At 38.6% G+C, this 23832-nt stretch overlaps 1 protein-coding gene across 4 annotated transcripts in view; it reads left to right on the top strand.

The window, feature by feature from the left end:
* The window catches only part of Shtn1 (shootin 1), a 96534-nt gene that overhangs the window by 20745 nt on the left and 51957 nt on the right, over positions 1-23832 (top strand). For 3 of the 4 annotated variants that reach the window (XM_058581327.1, XM_046450387.2, XM_058581329.1), the window contains exons 3-8: positions 4077-4137; positions 10749-10843; positions 15327-15495; positions 17442-17539; positions 19295-19376; positions 23223-23317. In XM_058581327.1, coding sequence (XP_058437310.1) covers positions 4077-4137; positions 10749-10843; positions 15327-15495; positions 17442-17539; positions 19295-19376; positions 23223-23317 — 600 coding nt within the window. The remainder of the gene's footprint in view (positions 1-4076; positions 4138-10748; positions 10844-15326; positions 15496-17441; positions 17540-19294; positions 19377-23222; positions 23318-23832) is intronic. The other variant, XM_058581328.1, reaches the window with a different exon arrangement.

Genomic DNA, 23832 nt, shown 5'->3' with positions numbered 1-23832 from the left:
AGTTCACACTAGAGGGACTTTGCTCTGCACCGCAGCCTGCCAGCGCTCTGAGATCCTGGTTGGTTTTATCTGCCTGGATGAGGCTTAAGGAAGAGATATGGAAAATAGCTGGAGCTTCTGATATTAAAGATTTTCAAAACTAGCGAGGCCAGTGTTTGGTCAATTCACTACTCCACAGAGAGCCAGAATCGAAACTCTAGAATAGCTGTAGTGTTACCCAGCTTGCTTAAACCAGCCAGCACTCACGCTGCTAAGTCTTACCCCAGCCTCGAGCTGCAGAGAATTGTTGGGCATCCTAATTAAATGACGTGGGCCCAGGAACATCTGTTGCTTTTGCAAAGTCTTCATGAGCAATTCTCAACACAAAAAGAAGCAGTTTTTACAGATGGTGCAGCTGCATGGGCAGGGCAGAGCAAAGGGTGGGATGGGTGAGGGGCCTCTGTGTGGTGGAAAGATGCATCTCTACCAAAAAGACCCGTAATCTTTGCTAACTTTCCCTGTTTATAGAATGATAGATTGCAAGAGATGTTTCTGGATCTACCTAAAATGAAATAAGTGGGTGTTTGAATTCTTGTTTAGCAAATGGGTACATCTTTCATATTTTGATCAGTTCTAGTTTGGAGTAAGTGAGCTGCATTTGTAGCATGTGTAAACTCACCCCCCCCCCCCGCCACACACACACACACCCTTTTCAGCATAGCAGATGGTAAATTCTGTGACTGCCAGTTCTATCATAATGTGGTTGCAGAAAATAGAAAGCAAAGCAATATGAAGGCCCCTGATGGAACACAGCTGGGCTTGGGGGGAGACCATGTGAATCTGAATCTGTTGGTGTTAAGTAGAGGGCTAGTGTGAGCTGGACTGCAAAACTGCTTACCTGCATGGCAGCCTGAGACTGATGTGGAGACCTGTTATTAGCTAGATCCTGTCTCCCTGGGCCTTATGAGTAGAGAGCATAGACATAAAGTCTGTCTTCTGGGTAACTGGTACCCGCCTGTCTGAGACGACCAGCAAATGGTAGCTGTGTTGGTGGCTGGTGGTTGGTCTCTGTTTGTTTTTCTTAGCTGTTCATGTCTCTTTTTAAATATTTTTTATTATTTTGTAATTTGCTCTAATTAGTTAAATATGATAGTAGAATGCACTTTGATACATCATACATAGATGGAGTATAATTTCTCCTTCTTCTAGTTGTACATGATGTAGAATCCCACTGGTCATATAGTTATATATGTACATAGGGTAATAACATTTTGATTCATCCTACTATCCTTCGTACCCCCATGCCCTCTCTCCTCCCTTCACTCCCCTCTACCTAATCTAAAATAACAATATTCTTTTCTATCCCCTCACACCCCTAATTGTGAATTAGCATCCACATGTCAGAAAAAACATTCAACCTTTGTTTTTTGGGGATTGACTCAATAAATGAACCAAGGAAGTGAATAGACACTTCATAGAAGAAGAAATCTAGTTGATCAATAGATATATGAAAAAGTGTTCAATATCTTTAGCAACTAGAAAATGCAAATCAAAAACTACTCTAAGATTTCATCTCACCCCAGTCAGAATGGCAATCATCAACAATAAATGTTGGTGAGGATGTGGGGGGAAAGGCACACTCATACATTGCTGGTGGGACTGCAAATTGGCGCAACCATTATGGTGAGTGGTATGGAGATTCCTGTTTATGTTCTTGTCACGCAGTCTTAGTGACAATTCAAGCTATGTGAGATTTGGATGAACCTCTGGTTCCTTCAGAAGAACCACTCTCAAACACCACCTCTTGGATGATGGCAGTTTTCACAGGGCATCCCACGCTTTCAGAAATGCCAGATTAATTCAGAAGTAAAACAGAAAATTAACACAAAATTAATCCAGAAGTTATACAGCAGATATAGATATTTCATCAGCACTCATGACTCAGGCCCTTGAGTCCAGTCACAGGTTGAAGATTTTTGTGCCATTCATCCCTAATCTTTTCCCTGTTTCCTAGAGTACAGCTTCTGTCATAAATTTTATATTTATCCTTCTATTTCATGCTCATATATTTTTGTATATACCATACATATCAAAATATATGTACATATAATATAAATATATGAAATGTTTTTGTGTGCTGAAGACATCATTTGATATGTGTTCTGCTACTCCTTTTATTCAGCATTATAATATACGTGTGCGTGTGCGTTTATATGGCTTTAAGTTATTCGTTTTCACTGTTCTATAGTGTATTTTGTGAATATACCAAGACTGTCATTATTAGAAATGTGGAACATTTACTGGGTGTGGTAATGCATGCCTGCAGTCCCAGTGGCTGAGGAGGTTGAGGCAGGAGGATCACTAGTTCAAAGCTAGCCTCAGTGAGGCCTAAGCAACTTAGCAAGATCCCTTTCTCAATATAAAAAATAAAGGGTTGGGGATGTGGCTCAGAGGTTAAGCACCCCTGGGTTCAATCCCTGGTATTTAAAAAAAAAAAAAAAACCTGAACATTTTCGTACAGTTCATCTTGTAACATGGCTGGAAATTCTCCAGGTGTAGACACCTGGAACAGCAGTGCTGACTCGGAGGGGATGTGTGTTATCAATTTTGATAGAATATTATTTCCAAAGTAGTTATCCTAATTTATACATACAGCAGAATATGAGTTGCCAGATTTTAGAATGCTCAAATGCTCAGATTTTTTTTTTTTTTTTTTTAGTTTTTGCTAGTCGAATAGATGATCTCACTATTTTAATCTGGATTTGTCAAATTATTAGTGGCATCATAATTTTCAAATCATTGGAATTTGAAATTTAAAAACGAGTTGAAATCCCACTGTATGACGTGTTAGTCATCAAATGCATCTTAAAATTCTGCTTTATTTATTTGGTTCTTTTAGGGAATTAAGTATTCCCAGGAAATTCAGTTTTTTTCCTTACGGCACTGGGCCTTAAACCCAGGGACGTTTTCCGCTGAGCTACATCTCCAGTCTTTTTTATTTTTAATTTTGAGTCAGGGTCTTGCTATTAGACCAAGCTGGCCTCAAATCTGTGATCCTCCTGCTTCAGCCCCGAGTTGCTAGTGTGTACACCATGCCAGGTAAAAAATCATTTTTAAATTATTATCCTGATAACTAAAAGTTGCTTTTTAAAGTTTCAGGTAGTTTTGATAAAAATATCTCTAATCATGTCTTCCCTGTTTCATGCAACTCAGGGTGACCTGAATTCAGTTCTCGTAACGACTTTTTGATTCCTAAAAATAGCACTAATACCATCCTGGGCTGTTGAAACAGGAGATACTTGTTTCTATACCACATGCCTAAAAGATTGTCACGTTTTAATAGTTATTTTTGCCTTTTATGGTCTTGTCCCTCAAAGTCTTTTCAAGGACTTCTCTCACCTTTTTGAATTAAAAACCAGTTTTATAAATGATACATGCTTATTGTGAAATAAGTTTATCTTCTCTCCTTTGCTACCTTGCAGCCAAAATACTGGGGGGTGTGGGTGGGGGCATGGCGTGTCGTGTTTCCTTGGGTGAGAGTGTGCAAGGGTATGTGGCAGCACCTTGCCTTCATTCAGTCCTCTCTCCGTTGGCCCCCAAGAGTACAGCAGTGAGCTGGGTTGCTGAACCCATGGGGAACTCAACTTGTGGATGAGCAGGGTGTTGGCTGCCAGGGGCACCTGAGAAAGATGCGCACTCCCACAAAGTGGCACAGTGGAAGGGTCTTTGCCTGGCATGTGCTACACCCTGGGTTTGATCCCCTACTCTGGGGAAAAAATGGTACAAACATACCTACTTAAAAAGAAGTGCAAACATTCTCTTAAAGAACGAGTACACTTTAACTCAGGGATATTAAATTGGTCTGTTACTGAGGAGATAATGAGCCATAGGGTGACTCATTATCTTAGAAGGTCTAAGAAAATTGGACAGTTCCATGCTAGTTGAGCCGAACAGCCATCTTGTATTATTGGTGCTTTTTAAAGATGTTTTGTTTTGTTTTCAGAAAATTGTTGCTTGCCTATATGTTTACTCTTGCTCACCTTTCCAAACTTAAAATTTATGATATAAACTTAACATTTTTTTTTTTCTCATTTCAGTGTGACAAAATTAGGCAAGAACGAGATGAAGCTGTTAAAAAACTGGAAGAATTTCAGAAAAGTATGTAAGCACTTCAGTGGAATTATTATACATATATACCTATTTTTGTATTATGTGAGTAGAGATATATAATTAAAATTGTCTTTCCATTTGCCCAAAAGGTGCCTTGACATTACTGGGATCTTTTTTTAAAACATTTTTTAGTTGTAGATGGACACATTTCCTTTATTTTTATTTATTAATTTTTTTATGTGGTGCTGAGGATTGAACCAGTATCCTCACACGTGCTAGGTGAGTGCTCTACCACTGAGTCATATTCCCAGCCCATATTACTGTGATCTTTAAAGAAATGGAATAGTATTATTATTTTATGAGGGCATTATTATTATAGTTTTAGTAGAAAATCTTACTGTACAAAAAGTTAAAAGAGAAAAAATTACTTTGTTACATTGGCTACTTGAGAAAAGCTAATGTTACCATTTTATAGTCTTGTCCTTCCTGTTTTTTTTAAATTTGTGTAATATGTTTATATCAAAATGCATATTTTGCATTTGGTCTGGTGCCCTACTTTTCTCAGTAGACAGTACGTTATCACATTTGCATGTCGGTAGAGCTGTACATTTTAATTGTTGCCCATAGCATTCCATCATATAATGGTACCATGTTCTTTCATTAATAGATTATTTATGGGTTTTAACTATTATAATTAATGTCATGGCAAGTACACAAAGTACACAGCTTTATAGTAATCTGATTAGTTTCTTAGGTTAATTCTTAGAAAGGAATTATGTTGGAGATTTACTCTGCATCTTTGTGGCTATAACTAACAATACTGTGTTATATACTTAGAATGTACTAAGAGGATAGATCTTATGTTAAGTGTTCTAAGTAAATCATAGGGGTTGGGGTATAACTTAGTGGTAGAGTGTTTGCCTAGCATGCATGAGGCATTGTGGTGGATGGATGGATAGATGGATGGATGGATAGAGTGGGAGGAGACTGTGGGAGGTAATAGATGTATCTAGGACTTAATGGTGAGTGATGGTTCATGGATGTATATACTTGCCCCTAAACTCATCAGGCTGTATACATCAAATACATATAGCTCTTTACATGTCACTTAATGCTTTAATAAAATGGTTAAAAAAAGAGAAAAGCAGTTATAGGGTCATAGAGCTTAGATATGTTTAACAGTGTGAATATTTGAAATAGCGCTTTCACCAACCAAGGAAAGTTATGTTCCCACAAAAGTAATAATAATATTCTTCTAAATTTTTACTATTATTTTTTTATGTGACATAAATCTGTTATTTATTCCCTAAGATAGAACATAGACAATCAGACCCAGAAGTGTCAGATGGAAATATGTCACCGGGAAAGAGCCAGACAGTAGCAGGGAAAGTGACCCCATTCCTTTGGAAGCAAAGGCTTTCTCTGTCATTCTGCTGATGCTATCTCAGTCAGGTTATTTGATTATATCATAAAGTGTTGACTTGGTAACGGCACTTCAAAACATTAGACACTTCTGGAAGGTAAAACAGCCATAAAAATGCAGCATTATAGTTAAATTTCAATAACCACTTTATTTCAGCATCTGACTACAAGAAAGAAAATCTGAGGGTAATCTTGCGGGTATGACCTATCTTGGGAGGCTGGTATGCTGTGATAGAAATACCTCTTACTTGTGAATGCATGAATTGCAGTTGCACGTGACTTTCTCCTTGGCTAGTGCAGGATCAGTGGGATATGCTTACACTGTGCTGGCACCCATCACCTCTGAAACAGTGATCCCATTGGCATTGTTACCAATTAATATACTTGAATTATTGATAGGGGATTGGAGTATTGTGTACAGTGGGGATAGTTCAAGTTTCCTATGGTTGGATTTATCACAAAAGATTTTGATCCAGATGATGGTAAGGATTTTGCTTCTTGCATTATGCAAAAATGGAAGCAAATCCCCCCCTCGGCCTTTTGAGTAACATGTAAACTCTGCTTCCATCTTCCATTTCCCTTTCCTTTGTGTCTTCCTCTAAACACCTTTGATAGTTTAAAGAATTTACATCTTTTTTCCTTCTGAGAAACTCAGGTTAAGACCTGAAAGGATTAATTGAAGCTAGCACAACAGTCGGTATCATTGTATGCCTTTAATTTTTACCTTTATTAGGCCTACTAATTAAAGTCAAAAAAAATGGGGAATAAGAAAACCTTAAATATTTCTTTAAAAAAATGTATCTGAGCTAAACAATTCATGACTTTTGAACAGAGGTAGAATTTCAGATCTGGAAGGGGGTTTGGCCATATTTTTCACCAGTGAAGAGCTCCATTTGGTGTGAATCCATGTAGTAGATACTTATCTGCATTAGTAAAATTGAGATTAATGGTCCTGCTTTATAGGCTAAGTATTAAATGAGATAATTTATGTAAAAACACTTAACACTATACCTGTCATATAGTAAGTGCTTAATGAATGTTAGTGGCTACTACCACTATGTTATCTCCTAAGCCATCCAGAATGTCAGGACTCCAGTAAGTAGTAAGAGTTCATGTTGCTGACCTTCAGGAAGTTGGTGTATATGGGTCAATACATCTGGACAGCTGTGGGGGAAAGTTTCTTTTTTTGAGATGGCGTTTCACTATTGTTGTTCTTAAACTCATGAGCTCAGCATCCTCCCGCCTCAGCCTCCTGAGCATCTGGGCCTTAAGGCGTGCGCCACCACACCCCACTTCCTGGCTGTTTCCTGAGGAGTCTGATGTTGAGGTAGAAGCTGTGTTTTGTTCACCGTGTGTGCTGCAGAGATGTCCTTCTACATATTACTGGGAGGTGGAGCTGGACAGGAATTTTGCTCAGGAAACAACGCCTTATAGTTAAAATGATGCCTTTAACTATAATGAACTAGAATGGATAGTGAAAAAGTGGAGTCACCTTGGGAGTGAACTTGGCTTGGCTTTTCCTGGTAGAACTCTGTGATTTGGCATATGTCAAACTCATGAGCTCAAGAGGTCCTCTCTCCTCAGCCTCCTAAACAACTAGGAGGCCTTGGTATTGTCAGATATAAAACTACTGTGATGACATCTACTTTGTAGGATCATTGTGAGGATTTATAGGGGAACAGGTATAAAGGGTTTAGCACGAGGCTGGACACATAATCCGGCTCGGTAAATGGTGATAATAGTTGTTGCCTAAGCATTTCTCCACTACAGGGAACGTTCTTGTAAGAGGGTATTCATGATGAACTCCATCCTCCCCACAAACCAGGAGCACATCCTTTGTACATAGCATCATGCTGGATTCAAAAGGACCAGACACACGTGAAACAAAAATCCCTCTTTTAATGGTCACAGTTAGTGGAAGACAAGAGCAAAAATTAAAACAAAGCCACCCTGTTTCCCTGCAATGTGACATGTCCTGTGGGTGGCATAAAGGTGAGAGTGCTATGAGGTCACAGATGAGGAGAGACCAACTTTGCTAATCCAGCTAGACTGGTGGAAATAACAGCTTATGTGCTTTTAGTTATACTATTGAGTTCTTAGGGCCTTTTTTTATTATAAAAAATTTCAGAGTTTTTCAAAACTGAGAAAATACTTCAATGAACCCTCGCATGTCCATGGTCCAGCGTCAACAGTTGTCAGCCTGGCTGATCATGTTTTCTCTTGTGTACACAGGCCCTCTTACTACTGACCTGTTACTTTACAACTGATGCCAGTAACTATATCATTTTAATATTTCCTCACTACCTATTTTACTATGGACTCCTGAAAGATTAGTTTTTTTTCTTTAAAGCATAACTGCAATATTAAGTTCTCTTAAAGTTTATCTTTTTTTCTTTTTTAAACCTTATTTCATTAAAATGTGCAATGGCATAGGTATGGTAGCTGTATATCATGGATGTTAGAAAGCAGACCTACTTCAGGACCATAAAAATAGACAGCTAAAGGTTTTAACAACTTTTATTCTTTGAAAGGACACACATAAATTTCTGTATTAAGACTATTTCTGCTTTATATCATGTGACCTGACTTTTGCATTTGGAAATGGAGTCCTGCTTTTCTAAAAATATAAATGGCCTTTAAAGTATTCTTCCCTTTGGAACCCAGGAAGTTGGTAAGTGAGTTATCTAATTTAGCATTGGGATAATTTCTTAAACTAAAAATCATACCACAATGAAGAATTCCTACTCTTCCCTCTTTGAGGAAGAAATGAAGACCCAACCTGATGGAGTCTACCACATCAGCCTTGGAGAAAATGTGGGCAGGTACTCCTTGGCCAAGTCTATCAAGTTAAATCACAGCGCAGCTTTTACAAAATACTTAGAAAATAAATGCCCCCCCCCCCGCCCCCTTTTGCTAGGCCTAAACCTCAATACTGTGGAATGATTTTTCTTTCTCTTTCATGAGCAAGAATGTTATTGAATAAAAAGTCAAATTCCTATGAAAAATGCAGAGTGTTTATGTTTTTGTTATGAGAGTAGAAATACCAGATTGTGGCAGAAGATGTCAAGTAGTTAAGGCTAAAAATTCAAAGTAATATTTGATGTTGTAAAAATTGTATAGGTTTCTTTTCTCTTTCCTTCACATTTTTGAAGAACCTACCTTGTAAACATAGTGATAAAATGCCAGGAATATTAGGATTTTAAGGAAATAATAGAGCCTATTATTTAAACTACAATATAAAAGGCAATTATATTGATGAAGAGCTACATGGGCTTTGTGTGTGTGAATAAACTTGGCCTGTGTTCAGCTTCTATTTGTTCTTCTGGCATAAACACATATTGTGTGTGATTCCAGTTTAATGGGGACCCGTTTGTATGCCAAGCAGCTGCATTTTAGGACCTATTGCGTGATTTCGTAGCTCTCTGAAAATTGGTTCTATTCAGAACAAGAGATAGAAGAGGACAAGGGGGGTGGTGTGGGGGAGCTTCAACACACAATCATTTCTTTTCAATTGGAGCCAGAAAGGTTGATGACAACATGACCATTGTGTTGTAATGATAAGACCACTAAGGCATCTGTACCTCTCATCAAGGCTTTCACACCACAGCAGATACAATTTAATTCACTGCTCTGTCAGCAGTGCTGATACCATTATGCCGTCTGTCTCCACAGTTATAATCACTGTCCTCTGAGAAATGCAGTTGAAATGATCTTGAGCAGTCAAAGAAACTCTCAATTAAGGCTGCCACTTCCAATGTGTCAGATTGTGTCTTATGCACTTGGTACAATTTTCACTTCCAATCCTGTTTATTTACAATGTCTACCAGTAATTACGCTTAACGTGTCATTTAGTGAGGGGGGCCCCTGCCAAGCCGATTGTTGGGTGCTGCTGTACCATTGAGTGGGAGTTTCTCGAAGTCAATGCCATCAGCAGCTTTTAGGCCCTGATGGGATGCAGTAGTAATGTTGATAATGCAAGTATCGTGCTCATCAAGTCATAATTAGATGCCACTCAAATGTGCCACTTGTAATAACAGTGTTGATTCATGTTTTTCTCGGTGACTGCAACTACTAATTAGTTAAGTGGTTTTTGGTTGGCCTGCATTTGCGGCAGATTATTATTACCCCTGAAAAAATGTCAAGGTTAGAGATGTTTCTGGCCATTTAGTGCTGCTTTATGAATTTGAATATTAACATAATAAGAACTTTGGACAGACTTAGGAAGTAATACATTTTTTGTATTTAATTTGGAGAGAATTTTTTTCCCTCTGAGTTTAATCATAATTGCAGGTTAATTAAGCTTAAATGAAGCAAAAGTAATCTCTCTTTGTGTTATGTGAGCCCAGAGCTTTTTGCCTAACTTTGTTGAGTTTCACATTTGGGTCCTTTAATTTTTTTTTTTAAAGCCAAACAAATGTCAATAAATATACATGTCTACAGTTAGGTGTAAGGTTCTGAGGATTTCCTTTTAATAAGAAATGTGGGTGAGTGGAATTGGCATTTTCTTACTTGATCTTGAGCCTCAAAATATAATCCAAGTTCTAAATGACTCTGTACCTTTAATTCTCAATTTACATAAACCAGCTACCTAAAAATCTAAAACAGTTTTTTAAATGTTGGTAAAAAAATCAAGTAAAATTTGATTTTTTCCCCTATTCCTACTGATAGCTTATGATAGAAACAATTTAAACCCCTGTTTTCATCACATGCTACATAAATCTCAGTGCTATGCTTCTGTGCTCTGGAGTTTGAAATAACAGTGACTGGCTTGTCACTCTTACAGACTAATATTACAACTCTTAGTTAAGCTGCCACATAGTTATGTCAGTCAACTTAAGATTTATTTTCATTTTACTTCTTATTACCTAATTTTCTTTATTAGATCCACATGTTATATTCTTCTAAGACATCTTGCTGCTGTTCATTTGTTGGAGAGTCTTTTATTTAAATTAGCAGATATGTCTATAGTATCCATAGCCACATAGAAAATATATGCTTTACAAACCTCCTAAATGTATGTTAGAGTAGTGCCTGTTCTTTGTTGTGTTCTTTTTTTTCTTTCTGTGTTCAGATATGAACTAAGTTAAGTCAGGGCAGCTTCTTAAAAACTTTTCTTGATAATGGCTAAAGGCTAGCCAGAGAAAGAATTGAAGTATTCGTAATCATGGGACGATGCGTGGGCTTCTGGAATAGCTGACTAATCCTTGAATGCTGAGACTTTTCCCCCTCATTCCTAGTTTCTCACATGGTTATAGAGGAAGTTAATTTCATGCAGAACCATCTTGAAATCGAGAAGACTTGTCGAGAAAGCGCTGAAGCTCTGGCCACAAAGGTGAGTCTCTCTTCAAGGTAGGGATATTTCTTGAGTTTTCAGATTTCAGCTTGTTTTGCTGGAGAGCGGCTTCTGCCCTGTTTGGCTCTGCCAGTACTGCAGTCACTCATCTCCCTACTCTGAGGGTGAGGAGAGGGATTCAGGTCTCAGAATCCTGGAATGGGATTATGTAAATATTTGCCTCGATGCAGAGGTGGTTTTGATTGTAAAAGGAGTGTTTGCGTGTGTGTATTTCCACAGTTGTGCTTTTTTTGCCTGGGACCAGGGTTCCAGAGTAGTCTGTTAATGTGCTGGACTTTCCATCTCTGCATTTGGTTCAGTGCTAACCAAGTTTAAAACTAACCAGGTGTGACATGAAAGAGCAGTGAGTGGGCCCTGCTGGGACTGATGGGAAAGCCAGCCTCCAGCCTTACATTTCAGGTGATTATTTGTGAGAGCAAAGCGAGGGCATGCAAAAGGTGACCTCGGTGCTCTGCTGATTGCCTCTAGCTGATGAATTTACCAAGTGTGTAATTTTCTATATTCTGTCTCATCAGAAGTACATTATTATTAAAGAATGTTTTTATCTCTGTCTTATGTATTTTGGGTTGGGTAAAATGCATCTGAACCACTTCATCAGAAAATGGATTACAGCAATTTTCAACCAAATTTCATTAGTAATGCTGGTTGTGTTTCTTTTCCTCCCCAACCCCCCAACATCCACCACCTCGGGAGTATTTCTTTGGATGTGACTGAAATCCTACCACCAATAAATAAATAAATAAATTTAATTTGTGTGCATTAGCAGTGTGCTTGGGAGAGGTATTTGCTTAATTGTTTGCATAACGACACTGCATTAGAATTCACAAGATATTCAATCAGAACTTAACTAAGAACATAAATTTGTGTGTGTGACTTCTCTCCTGTTATTTGTCTGAAGGATGCATAGCAACCCAGGCCCTTGCTTTGAAAACACCAAGAGCGTGGGTGCTCTTACTTCCTTTTACTCTGGGCAACAGCACCAGAGCTCCCCAGTCCATGATGGTGTAAGAATTCTCCTACCATTTCCTTTATCTCTTTTGAAATAGGCAGAGGAAAAAAAAATTGTATACAGAGCAGAATAGCTGCTGTGACTCTTCTGGGGCCTACAGATAGTCTCTATACTCTCTCTTATTCTTAACATTAATTCCAGTTGGAGTATAGACACTGGGCACCTCACAGGATTGGCAGAGTTTATGGCCCACCTTTATTAAACAGGTAGCCTTTGGCAAGAGAATTTGCCTCTCTGAGCCATATAGTCCAAATGTTCTGAGTGTCTGTGTGGACCAGGGTTGTCATCTTAGGCATTCTCCAGATCCCCTTGGTCCAGGAGCATGGTCCAGGCGTGTGTATGTTGGAAAGCTGCCAGGTATCCAGTGCTGTCTCCTCTTAGAAACCACTCTTGCCTAATCCCTAAGGTCATTCTTGCACCTAGGATTTTTAACTTATACCACTTGTTTCCTATCCTAAGAAGCCTTCTTGAAAATGGACATGTAGTTTGTTTCTGAGGGTGCAATGTGAATTCATAGGGAATGGAGTGAAAAACAAATCAAGAAGCAGAATTAATCCAGCATTAATTAATAGATTAACCTATTAATCTATAGATATGCTCAGCAGATGTGAAAGCAGAATTTGGAAGCTTCATTTTATGTGTGACACTAAGTGATAATAGAACATTCTGTTTCAGAATCAATTCTCATTTTTTGAAAGTAGACTCCATTTTCTGAGCAGAGAATTTTCTATAAGTTAATTGTTTTCCTAAACTTTTGCCTTCAGATTAATGACATATGGAATATTTAATTCTTACAATGTAATTTGACCTCATAATTTTCTTTAAAAAAGTGTGGATAGTTTGCTAAAATGTGGAAGCTAAACTGATAAATATATACCAATTATTTTAAGTCAGAAAATTCAAAGCCATTTAATTTGCTTACTTTGTTTCTTTAAATATTCATTAAACTATGACAATATAAAAACTATTTAAATTTGAATACAGTAATAGGTTCATTTGGTGGGAGGGGGTCATGACTTACAAGGATTCCACGCAACAGGCAGTGTACCGTTAATCTGTAACTTGATGAGTAGCTGCAGTGAAATTGCTTAGCCAAAATCAGTGAGTACAGACTTCTCAAAAATGTTCATAAGACATCAGGCATTGCAAATCTTGTATTTCTTCTTTCAAAATATGAAAATGGTGTTTGAGAGAAGACTTAGGATGCTGTGTGGTTGGATTTTTCCCTCAAGCTAATGACTACCGAGTAGTTGTATTACAGATGACCCATAGCTGATGGATTTGAGTGCCTGGTTTGATAGAGGCTTGAAGCTCTTTTGAGAATAGAACTGTTAACTCTCAGGTTATCGAGTAGTACTGTGATGGTCTGGGAAGAAATATATTAAGTACCATATGGCAAAAATCAGCATTTTAATGAATATCCTGGAAGAAGAAAATGTATAGATGCACACCTTATTTGAAGAAAACTAGCTGATAAATGATTTTTCAAAGAAAAATAAAAACTAAGCCTCCTTTTTTAGTAGTAGTAGCTAAACCACTTGCTGAACTCTAACCTGATCTGTAATATCTCATTTGATCTTCATATTGGGGATAGAAACTGTTTTTATCCTTAGTTTGCTGATGAGAAATGAGACACTGAAGGATTAGGTTAGTTCTCGAGACTTGTGTGCTAAGGCATTCCGTCAGTCTGCATCCATGATGCTCAGTGTGGATTCACTGAGTCTGAAACAGTACTGTGCTGGCCGTGTGGTCAGAGACTTGGATAAGTTACAGCGCATTTTTAAGGATTTTTTTTTCCTTTACATGAATCTGTTGTTCTCCAGAGATTGTAATGTGCAGGGATGGGAGTCATTTGTTTAAATATTAGAAGGCAGAGTTATTGTCTTCATTTAAAAAATTTTCTTCTTAAATTGATGTTTCACACTCAGAAAAGATGTCATAGTATAAGAATTGACAAGAAGATTCCTTGAGCCTCTTGGAAGGCTGTGCTGTAGCATTCATGGTTTACAGGACCCACGACAGCGTCTCCTGAAATTTTCCATCTTAAGGAAGAGGGGTTGGGGGCTTATGGGCCTCATCTCTTATCCCTGATCCCATAGAGTAACATGGGGAGATAGGGCCTAGGGACTGGGAAAAAGGGACTCTCTGAGTAGAGCTTCTGGGTCTTCCCTGGAAGAATCCATGGAATTTTTACAGCTATTTCTAAGAGATTCTTCCTGATTCCTCAGGGAAGTTAGGGAAACCTCTTGGGCTCCAGACCATGTCACTTTGTTCTCAATTATTGGGATAAGAATCAGATCTTCCAGACTGAAGTGGGCTGTGAGAAACCCAGAAGGGCCAAATTATGATCACAAATGGGCTGAAGCCAGATGTGTATCATACTAAACTTCTTGTTCTGGTGTCAAGTTTACAATAAAGAAGATAAGCTAGCATCCCAGTGACATTATGTTCATTTATTTCCAATGTCAGTTATTAAACTCAAACCTGCTTATTCTTTATTAAGGAATAACAAATACATTAACAAATTAGGATTCCTTTTTACTGCTATGAATTAGAACTCTTTTTGTAGAGATAATAGGAACTACCTGTATTGTGATTTATTAAGATTCTGTGTACACGTAGTGGAAACACATCTTGAACAAGCTCAAGCAAGAAAAGAGAAAGATATGGGAACTTGTTAGGGACGAATATTGGAGAATCCCAATTGTGAGTCAGGAGCAGTTTGGGAGTGGACTGGGGCTTGGGGAACCCTCTCTCCTTGCTTTTCTCTGCCTCTCTCTCCATATCAGCTTCATTTTCACCTTTGCAACACACTGCACTTCTCTCTTCCTCAGGTCAGTAGTAGAGTGTGGTTGCCAGCCCCTGTTATGTCCAGACACATGGAAACTCATTTCTATTCCAGCCTCCAAATTCCTAGAAAAGAGATCTTGCCAAACTTGGGTCACATCTCTGGACTTACTAGCTATGGCTAATGGCTGGGGAAGGCTTTGGAGTTGTATGGTCTTCCCACAGAAATCACATGCTCACTGGAGATGAGTGGAAATGTCCAGAAAAGAAAGACTTAAGCAAAGGACTTAAGCAAGCAGACACTTAAGAGGTGTTTTCAGTACAGCATCAAGATGAAAATTTACTTTAAATAAAGAATGTATATTAAGACTATTAATAACTAGAAATACTGGTGTTTTAATTCCTTATATGTATTTCCTCTTGGTCATAACTAGCATTTCCACTTGCTGCTGGCTGTAATCCAGGTACCAGGTTTTACTTAAAGTAACACATCTAATATTAAAACGTGTGAACACAACCTTGTTTAGTAAATCTGCTAATCCTTGTGTCCTGCTGTGACTGTTGTGAATATGCAAGACAAAAACCTGCTTAATTTGTCTATTGTTTAAAAACCCAAGATAATTATTTGACTGCTGTTAAAATAACTATGTTTGCATTTTTTCTTAGCTAAATAAAGAAAATAAAACACTGAAAAGGATCAGCATGTTGTACATGGCCAAGCTGGGACCAGATGTCATAACTGAGGAGATAAACATTGACGAGGAGGACCCTGCTGGGGACACAGACGGAGCTGCAGAGACCTGTGTGTCAGTGCAGTGTCAGAGGCAGATCAAAGGTGGGACCCTGCTCACTACCGAGCATGCTTCCAACTCCCTGACTTCATGTTGGAGCCACTTGAGAAGCTGTAAAATGCTAAATAGTTAACTTAAAAAAAAAAAAACAACAACGCTGATGCCTCAGGCCCACCCCTAGAAGCTATTTGAGAATCACAGGGTATAGCACTTATGCTTTATGGGTGGCTTTCTTGTTTGGAATTTGGCACTTTTGAGAGTGTTGTCTCCAGAAATAGCCAGTTAGACCACATCCTTAAGAATATGGACTGGGTATTAAGAGAATTTTAGATGTGTTATGCAAGATAGAAATTCATTTCTCTGAGGCTGGGGTCTGACTCAGTGGTAGAGTATGAGCTTAGCGCACTAGATGCCCTGGATCCCATTCCTAGCACCAAAAGATATGTGTGTGTCTATGTGTTTAGTTATCATTCCCTTTCAGTTTAGTTCTGTGTTGGAATCTTTGGAGGAGATTCCTCCTTAAATTACTTAGTCTCTGCCTTCTAAGAATACCTGATTTAAGCGATGAGCTAAAAGCATACTCAATATTAAACAACTGTGTTGGCTAGCAAGTAGTGCCATAGAGTCAAGATCATAGGAGACTTCTCTTCAGTGCAAATTAATTTTATTTATGTTTATATATATATATATATATATATATATATATATATATATATATATATACACACACACACACACACACATATATACATATATGTAATGTATATAATATATGTATATATATATATATGCACATACACACACACACACACACATTGTTTCTGTTAAAGATGTCACAAAGCAGTTTCTGGCTTAATGACTATCAGAGCATTTTAACCTGGTACACATTCAGAAGTACTACTCTTTTGTTTATCTGGTAGATAAAATTTCAGGTACAGGTAGAAACATGGAAGGGTTTACCTGGCTTTACCTGACTCTTCAGCCTCTTAACCCAAGACAAAATAGAGTTGATGCTGGCTGAGAGGGAGAGGAGGTTTAAAGGATTTCCTTTTGTTCATTATTCTCCTTTCTTTAGGTCTTGAGCAATATGGTCTCATGTTCTTCCTTGGTAATTAGCCAGCCAGTGGAGAAAGTGATTTAGAATCGAATCACTGAGAACTTCTTCAAGCTGGGTCCACGTACAAAGTTTAATGCAATTTATAAATAACCACATAGCAGGTTTCTTACTGCCCTTAGAGAAGGATAAGAAATTAAAAGCAATTAAAAACAAGTGGCAAAACAGTAGGCCTGGATAAAAACTTAAGTAATCTGTGCTAATCCATGTGTATTTTTAAACATTTGAGTGGCAGAGGTAACTTTTAACATCAGAAGCTTTTGCACTTAAAGTTGCTAATATATGCATTCTAGTAACATTTATCATTACATCACAATAATAAAAAGTAGAAATAAATTAAGAAATGAAGCACCCACAACTCTGGAGAGAAAATTACTAAAATTAACCCTTCTTTACATTTTTGTGTCAGTTGGAATAATGCTTATGGTCTATAAATTGGCAGGAAGTCAGGATTTTTTTCCTTCAAATCAAACTCTCCAAATTATTAACTGCCCGATTTTTTGTTTATATTGTGTTGTGACAAGAGCCATGGTCTTTATGAAATAAAAAAGAAATTAGTATGGTGCATTAAGCATAAGCCGAAGAAATTTAACTTCCCAATTGCTGGATAGTTTTCTCAAATTTGGGTTTGATCGATTGCAAAGAAAACTCACTTTGGTACATTTAACATGGTGAGATTGCCTGGTATAGAACCAGGAGTATTTGGGGTGGGGCATGCAGGTGAGATTCCCATTGTCCTTTGCTTCTTATTTTCCTTCTTTTTGCCAAATAACCTTGATCATAAGCTGTATGGCTGGCATTTTCAGTTCTTTTGAATATGTTTGATTTATTTATTTTTTAAACCTTTTTCTTTTTTTTTTTCCTTTAAAAATGCAGAACTTCGAGATCAAATTGTATCTGTTCAGGAGGAAAAGAAGATATTAGCCATTGAGTTGGAAAATCTGAAGAGCAAACTTGTAGAAGTAATTGAAGAAGTACGTATCTTAGGCCTGAAACCAAAAGTCTTTTTTTGGGATTGGCTATATCAAACACTTGGTATTGCTAGCTAATTTTTGATATAAGAACTGTGTACCAATTTTGATATTCTCCTTTGCCCCATTTCAGACATACAAAAAGGGTTAGGAAACATGGTCATTGAACGCTCAGGTACCCATTACCTAGCTGAATGATGCAATACTAGATAGCATCGACATGCTCCCTGTTGTCCCCATTTTTTTTTCTTACATGGGGCAGATTTGTAAGAATGGTAGCGGTTTCAGGTCACACACTTCATTGCTTCTGGCAAAGAAGGAAGAGAGTATCTTGCTTCTCCAGTGGGATGGTCTGGCTCCGTTTAAAGGGGCTGTCCCTTTGTGTCCCTCCAGCACAGGCAGATATAGGGTAGATGTAAGAGGGGGTTCAAGCAGGGATTTGGAGACTCTTTCTCTTGTCCCCTTGAGGTGTCTTTAAGAACAGGATCACACAGTTGCCTTGTATTTGCTCGAGGCTGAGAGTCTAATTTCACCATATGGATTTAACTTGTCTCCATGGTTCTCAGATTCTGTAGCTCAATAATTTCGCAGCGTATGGGCAACAGCACTTCAGGTGGCTGCCAAACGTGCCAGGGTTTGATCCCACCAGCGAGCAGCCTTCCCCAGTTTCCTCCATTCCTGTACATATATCACCAGTTCCTTGAAGGCCATGATGTAAAAAAGATTGGGAAGCAGTGCCCACCAGCCTTCCTAGCCCTGCTGCTTGTCCTTCACTATGGCAGGACATTATAATGAATGGGAAGAAGGGTGATAATACTTGTGTAGGGACTTTCCTGTTGGATAGTGACAAAAAGCAAAAGTAAAGCTTCTAGGAAAAGACGCCAGTTCACAGTCTCTCTGGAGGTGCTGTTGGACTCACGGCTGCTTTCAGGATCCTCATCCTGGCTTGTTTGTCAAGTCACCACCAGAGAGGGGCAGAAAATGCATTCTTCTGCCCCCCATACCATAGTGGGGGTCATTTATTGATGATTCTCTCTCCTTCCTCCTAGAGGTGTTATTGGAAGACAGTTCAGAAAGTATTTTTATTGTGACTGTCTCAGACATCTGAAAAGGTACAACGAGCACAATAATGAGCATCCTCTACCCGCTGCCCGGCTGAGCACACACAGATAGGCGAGTGAGGAAGCTGGTGCCTATCCAGCTGCCTCTTCTCACTCGTGCCCAGCTCCCCCGAACTTGGTGCTCACCATTTGCATTTATAAGTTTAGTACAATCCATAGTGTTTGGAGTATTTTTAGATTACGTAAACAGAACTGCTTAATGTATTTGAGTGGTGATGGATGTCAAATGTTCTTTCAGAAATTTAAGTTTGGGGGAGAATATTTTCATGTGCTCCCCTCGTTGAGTATTGGATCTCTTGACTAAATGATTTGTGTATTTTCTGGGTGACCCATCATTAGATTTTTGTGTTAAAAATACAAAATATATACATTAAAGGGTTAGGATATGGTCATCTTTCGAAACCGGTGCTGGTGCCAGCATGACTGTCTGAGTTAGGAACCAAGGGATCGCCCTCGAATAGCCACCTCTGAAGCTGTGGGGACAGCACTGGCGATGCCTACCGTCTCGCTTAGCACTGCAGCTTCCTGTTGAAAACTTCGTGTTGAAAACTGAACAGCCATTTGAGAATCACACGTTGCCATATGTCTCGTTTTACAATGTTGGGTGTTTTCTCCCCTCAAAATCTTACATTTTTAGGTAAATAAAGTTAAACAAGAAAAGGCTGTTTTAAATTCAGAAGTTCTTGAACAGAGAAAAGTCTTAGAAAAATGCAACAGAGGTATGTCGTTCCAGTCTTTCTTCTCGACCGACCGCGTATGTCGTTTGTTTCGTTTACATGTATTTTGTGTCATTTTACCTAAAGACTCTCACAGTCCAAAGTCTCCAGGACTGTTTTCCTAGCAGTGGGTGTCTTTCATTCCCACTCCTTTGTCATTGGGGGCATGTGAAAGTGGTTTCATTGAGGAGCTCAGAAACTACTTGTTTTGCAACTTTAGACATAAATGCCACATCTATGTCCTACATGTGTCCTGGGACCACAGTCATCTGGGCTGACCCTTCTGCATTTATGCATTTGATAGGTCATTTAGTGAATCTCAGTGCAAAGATTGGGACATCTACAGTGATTACTTGCAAAGAGATAACATTTTAAGTTATGAGGATGGGAAATGGAACAAAGGGGAATTGAGAGTATAAATTGATGTAGAGAGTGGATGCATGCTTGCTCTCAGGTCTGTGTCTGAAATCCGGCTCTGAGCTGCAGGTCATGAAGGATTCATGACCATTTAAACGAATTAGTAAAAACAAACTAATGATCAGGAAAGTCAGACCTGGTCTCATGGTGAGAGGACAATGTCTCCAGTGACTACTTCCAAGGAAAACTGTGTAATTCTAATTGTCACAGTGACCATATCACTCTTGTAAAACGTAAGAGTCTTCTGGGGGCTGTTGCTTATGTCCCCAATTGAGGGAGTGATGCTAAGTACAGATCTGGAGAAAGTTTATTCCAAGGGAGGGGACTCTGTCAGTCCATTTTTCATTGCTGTAACAAAGTACCAAAGGCTGAAAACTTGAGAAAGAAAAGATGTTTATTGTTCCCAGTTTGAGAGATTCAAGAGCATGGCACAGCATGTGTTTGGTGCTGGTGAGGGCCCCCTTTGGTTGAGTCATAGCATGATGGATGGCATCATGGTGGGAATGCAGGTTGAGAGGGCAAGATCACATGGCAAGATGGAAAGCCATAGCTGAGGAAGGGATCAGTCTGCTCTTTTAATAACAGTCCATTCTAGTGAGAACTCACCTACTCTGTGAGAACAACATTGCTTCTTTCGGAGACACAATGAGGTAATTACTGAGGCTAAGCCCCTCCTCTTAAAGGTTCTTCTTAATACCACGACATCGGGGACCATGAACCTTTGGGAGGCAAACCTCGTGCAGACCGTATCAGAGACCCCAGTATGCTGCTTGTTCTCCCCCACCCCCACCCCCAGCCACTTGGCTTCCTACTCTAGAAGCTCTGATACTAACAGGAAGTCTTTCAGACCTAGGGCTTACCACATTGTCATTGGTGACAACTGTCAATCTGTGCCACTTATCAGCTGGTATTTTTAAACAAAAGACCTGGTAGTTAAGTGTGGGAGATGCATTGGATCCTAGCATTTCTTTAGGTCCTGATTCATTTTTAGGTAGAAATGTATCGAGGAATTTGCCAGCTTGAGGCTCTGCGCTGGAAACAGGGTTCTGCAGAGGTGGATCACACAGCCCTGCCTTCAGAGAGCCCCCTGTGTGGGCAGAGAGGCGGCTATCAATAAACACAGCACCAGGACCAACCTCGTTTCTTTCAGAATCCAAGTCAAAGGGACCTGGACATGTGAAAATTCACTTTTTATTATAGTGTTCTGGACATAGAAAAGAGTCAATTATCTTGCCCAGGGCTTCAGATAGTCGTAGTCTTCTTTGTTTTCTTCACAAAATTTCTTTTCTTAAATAGATTTTAAAAATCATTTAGCTCTCGGGGACCTATAATTCACACCACAAACCCCCACTTACATTACTTTACTTGAGTAAGACTATTTGTCCTTCGTCTGAGGAGGCAGTAGATTTACAGAGTGGAGTTTGAAATACTATGTCATTACACAGCAAACCCGTCCTTAGTCAGTTAGAACTGAAGTGCCTGAGGAAAAGTGAGTGAAAGCAGCCATTAAGAGGGCCTTTTGAAGGATTTTAGTGACATGACTCAGCTCAGGACAAGGTGCCTCACCAGAAGCAACTGGGTGGTGCCACCCGACTCATTCCTAATTCTAGTGGCCTCACTATCCCCTTCATTCTGTCTGTGCCATTGTTTAACAAAGTAGGCCATTAAATGGCAAGAGTAGGAAAGAAGGCGTGTCACTTTTATTTGAGATGACCTTCTTCTTGAAGGTGTCTGTTCTGTGGAATCATTTGGTCCTCTGGGCCCTGGATGTCTTTAAGGCTGTTTCCCTTCTTTGTAAACATGGAGAATACTTGAAAATAACACACATAGATACACAAATAACTTAAAATTTACATGTAACGTAAAAATATATACGTGTGTGTGTGTGTGTGTGTGTGTGTTTACACACATATATTCCTTTTATTGGGTAACACTTTTTTGGGTAGAAAATTTAAATTTGTTCTAGGAAAAGGAAGCTTTGTAATCCAGAGATAAGCACTATTGACATTTTAGGATATGGGTTTTTTTTTTTGTGTGTGTGTGTGTGTGTGTGTGTTTGTGTAGGAAACGTTTATTTGAGGGCTCATGGTTTCAGAGTTCTCAATCCATAGACAGCAGGCTCCATTCCTCGGGGCTTGAGGTGAGGCAGAACATCATGGTGGAAGAGTGTGGCAGAGGGAAGCAGCTCACATGATGATCAGGAATAGGATATATTCTTCTAATTAAAAAACATATGTATCCATTAAGTTTTTTGTTACATATGTTTACAATATATATGGAAGAGAATACTAGTAAAGGAAATCTCTCTTTACCTACTAATACCTGACAAACCCATAACCATCTTTCTTTGCTTATTCCCCTCTGTTGAATTTTATCTTTTTTCTTTCTCTTATTTAATAGTTTTGCCAAATATATATGTATCCCTAAATAGTACATTGTTTAATTTTGCATGTTTTTGGACTTGATGTAACAGAATCATTTTGCTATAACCTCTGCAGATTTATTCACGTTGGGGCATTTATTTCACTACTACCTAATATTCCACAAGATAACCCTATCAGAATTCACTTATGCATTGATCTTTTTGCAGATATTTGAGTTATTTCCAGTATTTTGCTATTCTAAGTTATGTGTTATGAAAGTTCTCATACATGTCTCCTCATTTCTCTAATATATATGCCACATGTAAAATTTTATCTTCAGTTTCTCTGTGTAAGGCCAGATTATTTTGCAAATAGATATCATTTTACACTCCTCTTAGCAGTATATCTGATCCCATTCTGTACCCTTCCCAAACAAGATATCCACACTTTAATTTTTGCAAATTTCTTCTTCTTTCGGTAAAGAAAAGTACTTCACTTTGCATTTCCTGATGCCTAATAACAGTGAGCATTTTTCTACATGTTTATTGACTTTTTATATGCTTCCTGTCCTGTGACATGCCTGTTGATGTGTTTTCTGTGGCTTAAAAAGAAGAATTAATTTTGCACTAATTTTTGAAATTCACTTATTTTAAAATATATATCATAAATGTCTTCTCATTCACTAACTCTGTGTTTGCAATATTATAATTTTGGTGGCATAATAATTTTTTGCTACAATTTGCTGATCCTTTGATGTTAGATGATTTCATTGTTTTCAGCAATAGTGCACATAGCATCCTTGCATCCATACCTGTGTGTGTATATATGTGATTTATTCTTTCAGGATGTGCATTCCCAGAAGTGGAATTGTCGAATCAAAAGATATGAATAGTTATAGATCTTTGATTCACATTACCAGGACACCCTCCAAAGAGCTTTTATCAATTTACATGCCAAGCAGGAATGGATGAGGGTCCCGTAGGCCTCAGTCTCTTTCCCACATCATTTCCCGTCTGTGTTCCTGATAACTTGTATGGCATACAGTCTTACTTTTCCTCCTCTTTTTAAGTGTCCATGTTAGCAGTGGAGGAGTATGAGGAGATGCAAGTGAACCTGGAGCTGGAGAAGGACCTCCGGAAGAAAGCAGAGTCATTTGCACAGGAGGTGGGTATTTCGCGGAGACCTAGTGTTTTGTTTTTGTTTCTCAAGGGACTTTGCTGATGACAAACAGAAAAAGAATGAGAATACATTCAGATTAAGAAGAGTGAGTTCTAGGGTTCTGCAGCACAGTAGGATGACTGTAGTTTACAATTTATTATATATTTCATAAAGAACTAGAAGAGGGGCATTTGAAGATTCCCAGCACAAAGAAATGATAAATGTTTAAGGACATGGAAATGCTAATTACCCTAATTTAATCATCATACATACACATGTGCACATACACAAGTATCGGGTTATCATACTGTACACCATAAATATGCACATTTATTGTGTATCAGTTAGAAATAAGGGGGAATACACCTTTTGAGGTTAAATAAAAACCTACCAGTTTGCAATAAGGAGTACCTGGGTCAAGACATAGCTATAGAATGGTATCAAGTTCAGCGAAGTTGGTGCAGGAAGGTTTGGGTTCAGATTCTGGCCATGTCAGATACTAGTCTTATAATCTCAGAACA

The sequence above is a fragment of the Marmota monax genome, unplaced genomic scaffold (genome assembly GCF_021218885.2).
Source record: "Marmota monax isolate L192 unplaced genomic scaffold, Marmota_monax_Labrador192_F-V1.1 WCK01_AAM20220418_F8-fsc00004, whole genome shotgun sequence".
Taxonomy (NCBI): Eukaryota; Metazoa; Chordata; class Mammalia; order Rodentia; family Sciuridae; genus Marmota; species Marmota monax.
Note: the sequence above shows the minus strand (reverse complement) of the source record. Positions and strands in the feature narration are given on the sequence as shown.